Source organism: Trifolium pratense, linkage group LG2 (genome assembly GCF_020283565.1).
Source record: "Trifolium pratense cultivar HEN17-A07 linkage group LG2, ARS_RC_1.1, whole genome shotgun sequence".
Classification (NCBI taxonomy): Eukaryota; Viridiplantae; Streptophyta; class Magnoliopsida; order Fabales; family Fabaceae; genus Trifolium; species Trifolium pratense.
The window spans coordinates 65918256-65925296 of record NC_060060.1 but is presented as its reverse complement, the minus strand read 5'-3'; the positions used below and the strand labels follow the sequence as shown (position 1 = coordinate 65925296).

Here is a 7041-nt window from a genome sequence, read left to right as displayed (position 1 = left end):
GCAAATATTTTGATTTGAGAGAGAAAGATCATCATCAGTGCTAGCTTGAAAATTGTTTTATGAAAAAATAAGAAACAAGGAAATCATTGAAAATTACAAAATTCAGCTCTTCTTAAATTTATTGATTCATCCATATTCTTGATAGACGAAGATCTTTGTGATTGCTGATAATACTATTTCATAGTTCAAGAATCAGAGGACTCTTTTAATTGGAGTATGCTACTGTCACACAATTCTAATGCTTGTTACCGGAACACTTAAAAGAGGTGGCACCCAGAGATATTTTGTTCCGGATTATCCTGGGAATTATCACAAACCGGAACACTTGTTATAAGTGTTCCGGTAAAGTTAACAAACTGGAAAAGTTTAGGTGCTTACGGCCGGAAAAGTTTGTTTGAAGGGTGTACAATGTTCACCGGAAAAGTCAAAAAATGACCAAGTAAAAAAAAAAAATTAAAATAAAAAAAGAGTAAAATGGAAATATTTTAAAATATGTTGGGGTAAAGAGTTAAATGTAGGGGTAGAAAAAAAAATATTCATGAAACGAAAACCCAACGACTATGTGTTTTGTTTTTTCAACAAAAAAAAAAAAACCAATCTTACAAAAAATTTGAAAATTCAACTTTTCCCTCTCTCAACGAACACTATGAAAATCGCATTTGAAAATCACTTTTGAAGCAGAAATTGAAAATCACGTTTGAAGCTTGAAGCAGAAATCAAAATGGAGAAGAATCTTCGTTCATCTCTTCAATCTTCACCACAAGAATTCATCACTTCAGCCACAAAACTAACCCTAAAATCTTCAAAATCCATTCTCAAAACCCTAATCCATTCAATTAAACCCTCTTCGGATCTCATTTCTTCTCTCCCTAAATCCCTCAACTATTCCATCGACACCACCATCGAATCCTTCATGAATCTTCTAAATTCAGATTCCGAAAACCCTAAAACCCCTCCGACCATCACCCTCCGTCGTTCTTCCCGCAAAAACAAAACCGAAACCAAACCCCAACCCGACAAAAAACACAAACTTCTTGAACGTCTTCAAATTCTATCTCACATTTCGTTTTTGTGCTTTTCGCATCCGAGAAAAGTTTTTGATTCCTCTGATTTGCTCCCCGGAGTTGAGAAATTGCATGATCATTTAAAATGGTTGGAATCGGATTCGGTTTTGTGTTCGGGGATTGTAACAATTTGTGAAGAATGGTGGAAGGAGGATTTACCGGGGCGCGAACACTTGATTCCTCAAACAGTTTCTTTTCTTCTCGCGAGATCGTTGGATTTATTGAAGAAAGTGTATGTGCACAGGGTTTACATGCTTCGTGAAGCGTTTAATTTGTTTAATTTTGAAGATGAGAGTGCTGAGGATTTAAGGTTGTTGTTATTTCGGTGTGTGATTTCGCCATTGTATTTGAAAACAGAAGATGGAAGAAAGTTTCTGTCGTCTCTATTTCGGTTGAATGATCAACTTGAGAAGGAATTGTTGGCGATGATTCGTTCGCAGATTGCATTTGGAAAGAAATCTATATTGGAGGCTTTTGGGGACATATTGTTTCGAGCATGGAAAGCTTCACCGGAAGATTCAAGGAGTGGAATTGAAAATGGGTTCATGCAGGATTTAATTGAGGGTTCCATTCATGCAAGTTCTGGAGCTTTTGCTTCGCGTATTAGAACGGTTTTGGGAGCTTTTATTAACCAGAGAACCGTTGATGGGGTTGAGAAACTACTCTATCGACTTGCTGAGCCTGTCATATTTAGGTCTCTACAGGTAAATGCATTGTCAAAATCATTTCTTTTCCTGTTTGAATGTTGGTTTGTTAAACTTTCTGTATAAAAGACTTTGCATCATGCGGGTGCTAAAGAAAATGTTTCAGCAGCATGGAATTAATCCTTAAATTTTCATCAGGATGATTGTTTAAAGTGATGTTCTATCGTAAGCTTATGAGTTTCACAACTTTTGGTTGATGCATTGTATGAATTAATAATCTTTACTTGTAAGTTGTGTAGGTGAAAAAACCAGCATATGACTTTGTAGCCCATGTTGGCATACCAACTTATAATCAATTTGAGCTCTCTTAAATTAAACTTTCTCAAAAGAAAAGCTCTTTTTGTTTTGGATTAGCGATTTCTAAAAGAAAGTACAGGGTATGAGTTATGATATCTAAAATACTTTGTGATTTGGCTTTCTATGTTCAGAATTTTACTTTTCCTTCTTTTCACTATAGGCTGCAAACTCGAATGTTCGTCAGAATGCTTTGCATCTGCTTTTGGACATATTCCCCCTTGAAGATCCTGATGCCACAAAAGAGGATAAGGATACATTGCTTGGTAAGCAGTTCTTTTTGTTAGAAAGGTTGCTTGTTGATGATTGTCCAGAAGTGAGAACAATTGCTATTGAGGGTTCTTGTCGTGTCCTTCATCTATTTTGGGAAGTTATTCCGTCGCCAATTATAACAAAGATGCTTACAAAAATAATTGGTGACATGTCCCATGATGCATGCAACGAGGTTAGGCTTTCTACGTTGAATGGCATCATTTATTTGCTTGACAATCCTCACTCTCATGAAGTCCTTAAGGTTCTCTGTCCAAGACTGGGACACTTGATGCAGGATAATGTCCTCACAGTACAAGTTGCTGTGGCAGATCTCTTGCTCCGTCTAAACGATGTCAGAAATTTTCAGTTTAACAAGGTACGTGTATTCTTAAACTCTTTATTGTTTAAGAAATTTCTGTTTCTAATGTATCTGCTAATAACATCCCTCAATTCTCAATGGTTGCCTGGCAATTGTTGTGTATCCTGTAGGTGGTGAATCTTGATTTGCTTTTGTCTGTGCTTGCTAGTGATCAACCACATGTAGCTCAGAAGATAACAAAACTGCTTATACCTTCATATTTTCCCTCAACAGTGCCCATTGAGGAGGCATGTAAACGCTGCATTAGACTTGTAAAAAGGGCTCCAATGGCTGGTGCAATATTTTGCAAGTATGCCGTCTTGGAAGGAGCATCTAAAACTCATCTTATGGAGCTGGTAAAAGTATTCCTGAGTTTAGTGTTGTCACCAGATCAACTGGATGCTGGTCAGATAGAGGGTTTTCTTGTTGCTGCTAGCTTCCTTTGTGATATCTTGGCCTGTGAACCATGCTATATGAATGCCCTCAAAGAGTTACTTGCTGCAGAGAAAGTGGAGGGCTTACTGACTGGGGCATCTACCGAACAAGCTCAATCATCTTTATTCAACATTTTCTCCACCGTCTGTCCAGATAGTGTTGCAGGACTTCTTGAAGAGTGCATGACTGTTGTCACTAACTGCCATGGTTTACCTGAAGATGTTGATCGCCAATCTAAAATAAGGTCTGCACATAAGTTGTTGCTTTCTTTGGGAGGTTTCGATGACATGTTTGAAACCTTAACAACTATACTGCATAAGGCTGCCTATCGTAGTCACATTAAATTTGGAGCAGACATGCCATCACATAGCCTTACAGCTACGAAAATGAAAAAATCAAAATCCTCTGGAAAATTTTCAATTACATCAAAGATAATTAACAGAAAGAAATCTTTTGAAGATGATTATTTAGTAGCAGTAGGAGTAGCATGGCAAGTTAGAGATTTGCTTCAGCATGAGGATACCAGGAAAGCTATATTTAGATCACAACCTTTAGAAATATTGTTTTTTTCCCTTAAGATGGTATCTGAGGTCAGCATTGTGCATTGTGGGCAGTATGAATACATAGACATATCTCCTGTTTTGGCATATATGGCCCTTGCTGTGCAAATGACGGTCGATAATGTTGGCACAAGTAGTCAAAAGAAGGGCGATTCAAAGAGGAAGAAACATAAGATCGATTCTTCTACATTACTTTCAGAGGCAAGTACACTCTTCTTGCACATACTTTTATATTGGATTGTTAGCTGCTGTTTAAAATATATCTACCCTCTGATTGTGCATTTATTGCCTTGCATGTCAATGCCAAATTGATAGTTATATTCTTTTCTAATTCATCGCGGGTTTGTTTCACTTTAACGTAGCTGTAGAAATTGTTTGACCTCCAATTTGTACTGTGCTAGTTGATGTGTCTCACACTCTCACACAACCATTTCTATGAATCAGAGAGGCCAGATGTCTCTTCTATTGCTAGACTCAGTTGTGACCTTGTGATTTTGTCTTGCATTCCTGCATTGGGGGGCACCATATACCTAATACATCACTTATATGATGCTTCAAGTTCTTTTTTTTATTCGTATGGTGTCTGAATCTTACATTTCTGTGCAGCGAATTTTGACCTTTCTGGCCAGCTATCATGTCAATTTAGCGATAAAATAAGTTTTCCTGGAATTTGGTTGTCTTTATATTTTGCTCAGTTTTAGTGGTTGGTTTTCATTATCTGCTAAAAATTTCGACTGTCTGTCAGAATGTTTAAATTGTTACTTCCCTTGAAATTTTCAGGTTTTCAGAATGATTGTTATGATTTTGTAATCATACATACCTTGCTCCCTCACTCATTTAACTCGAGTCCTTCAATTGTATTGATAAATTGATATTATTGATCTTCTAATAATTTTATTTGTTTGAACAGACTGTACTGGAACTGACAATTGAGCATGTGTTCAACTGCTTAGAAAAACTTTTTGGATTGGATGACACTGTACAAAATCGCAGTGTGGATTCGCGTAACTTGAGGTCAACAACAGGGAAAAAAAATTCCAGAAAAAGGCAAAGGTTATCTCTGACAAATGCTGGCTGCCCGAGTAATGGAGGTGAGAAAATACATTTATATTTCATGTATTTTTAGGTCTGCTAATGGATTGTGTTGCTGACCAAATACATGTAACTTAAGCACACTGTGCAGAAGTTGGAAAAATAAACTTAAGCACGATTCAAGTGCTTCATTTGATTTCATCTCAATTAAATTGTAGTTGTTTTAAAAGATTTCTCTACAGGTTTCTTCTCTTATGATTTGCCAATCCCCATTGTAAAGACTTATCTAAAATCCGGCATTGAACCATCTTCTTCAGCATCGACCCCTGTCCAAATTATACCTTTTATTGATCTCCTTTGTTTTCCACGATATATATATATATATATATATATAGAGAGAGAGAGAGAGAGAGAGAGAGAGAGAGAGAGAGAGAGAGAGAGAATAGGAGAGAAATCTCTCCAAGGGTTTCCCCTTCACAATAGAGTCATTACTCTGTTTATAATGTTTACAGTATTCAATAATGGTCAACTCTACATTATATTCTCCTATTTATATAAGTACCCTTATAACAACCTCAACCAACTAACTCTAACAATGTGTTAGCCTCTTTTTGTTAAGTCTGATTACAACATTACAAGTACAATTTGAAGCTTTTCACTATTTATAATACTCGGGATATATATATATATATATCTAGTCGTTGTTTGTGTCTAATTTTCTAAATCTTTTTGTATAGGATCTGTACAAAATAAACTTCAACACGTACTTTGCAAGGTGAAGATGCTTACTGCTGTTCTCAAGTTCATGGCTGATACCACGGCAATGTGTTTTTCTCCTCACAACAATGGATTATTCTTGAATTATACATCAAAATGCATACAACATATCTTGTCCTCATTGAACCAGCTGTGTCATAATAAAACTCAATTCGAGGAAGAGGATAAAAAGAACACTATATTTTGCCTGAAAAGCTCTTTCACCTATGCTGCAAAAATACTCAATGTGACACTACCTGATTCTGGTGAATCCTCCATAATGACGTCAAAAGCCTTTACTCTTGCCAATAACCTGCTTGATTTAATTGTTTCAATCGAATCATGTTTGGGCTCTGCATATGCGTCACGTCTTGTTGCAGCAGCAAGGCCTTGGCTGCCTGATGTGGTCTTGGCATTGGGATCTCCAAGTGTTCTACAACAGACTGACAGCGGAAGCGAACATTCAACTGCGTCTGAACAAATTAAGTTAAATTTTCCAAAATGGCCCTTGGTTGTAGCCAAAACTGTGCTGCTCTCTGCTGTGAATGAAGATGAAGGAGATCATGAATGTTCTCAACCAGATAAATACTCAGCATTCAATAAACTTCTGGCCATGCTCATTATATTACTTAAAAAGAATCGAAGTATAATGGATGCAATTGGGGATATTTTCCTGGTTTGTTCACTTGTTGGACTCGAACAAAAGGACTTTGAACTGGCATTAGGACTCTTGCAGTTTGTACGTTCCAAGTTGTTTAACCATGATGACAGGGATTGGGGTGACATGATGCTGTCTACTCTGCAAGAAATCTATCATAAGATCGAGAGGGGAGTTACAGAACCTAGAAACGATGATGAACTGGAGAAATTAAATCATGCAAAGAATTTGATTGAGCCTCTTTGGACGTATCATGGATGGGAAAGTGAAAAGGTCAACATGACTGATGACTAGAATTAGTTTTGTTTTTTGTTTGTAATGTCTCTTTGTAGGAATTTGAGAATATAATCTATGAAGACTGTTAGAAACCTCATGTATATATACTTTATGTTTTATTACAATGCAACTGAAAATGTGATTTGGTTTGCCAATAAATTACCATTTCTTTTTCTGTGCAGAAAAGTTACCAGAGTTTTTGCTCATGCTTATAAGTTTTATGGTGATTGATACCCAATAAATTTCACGAGTGAATAAACTACTGGAGGAATTAGGATATTTTGTTGTAAGATCTGTTTTTTTTTATCACGCAAATTAAGTTTGTATTGAAATTTGTGTATTTTACGTTAAATGTATAATTTTTTAATGAATAATTGTTGTTTTTCAAAAAAAATTATTACTTTTTATTTTATTTTATTGACAAAATACTTTTAATTGTTTTTTTTTTTAACCAAAATACTTTTAATTGTTTTAACATGTGCAAATTTGCACATAATAAAAAAAACTCATTTATTGCTAAAATAAAATAAAAAAAACTCATTTGTTGATATTTAATGGGAAAACTCATTCACTACTAACATTAAATGTTTTTTGAAATAAATGAAGGTTATACTTTTTCCGGCCTCATTTGTAAGCAAATATGCTCATTTGC

At 35.7% G+C, this 7041-nt stretch overlaps 1 protein-coding gene across 1 annotated transcript; it reads left to right on the top strand.

Moving 5' to 3' along the window:
* The first annotated feature begins 560 nt into the window (after positions 1-560).
* LOC123906327 lies at positions 561-6666 on the top strand. The gene is made up of 5 exons (XM_045956229.1): positions 561-1768; positions 2226-2690; positions 2804-3868; positions 4578-4758; positions 5437-6666. The coding sequence occupies exons 1-5, from the start codon at positions 722-724 to the stop codon at positions 6405-6407; spliced, it is 3729 nt and encodes a 1242-aa protein (XP_045812185.1). The 5' UTR covers positions 561-721; the 3' UTR covers positions 6408-6666.
* The last annotated feature ends 375 nt before the right edge of the window (positions 6667-7041 follow it).

Coding starts and splice junctions, on each gene's coding strand:
- LOC123906327 (XM_045956229.1), top strand. CDS start 722: ATGGAGAAGAATCTTCGTTCATCTCTTCAATCTTCACCACAAGAATTC. Junction 2,691..2,803: donor GAAATTTTCAGTTTAACAAG/GTACGTGTATTC, acceptor TGTATCCTGTAG/GTGGTGAATCTTGATTTGCT. Junction 4,759..5,436: donor TGGCTGCCCGAGTAATGGAG/GTGAGAAAATAC, acceptor CTTTTTGTATAG/GATCTGTACAAAATAAACTT.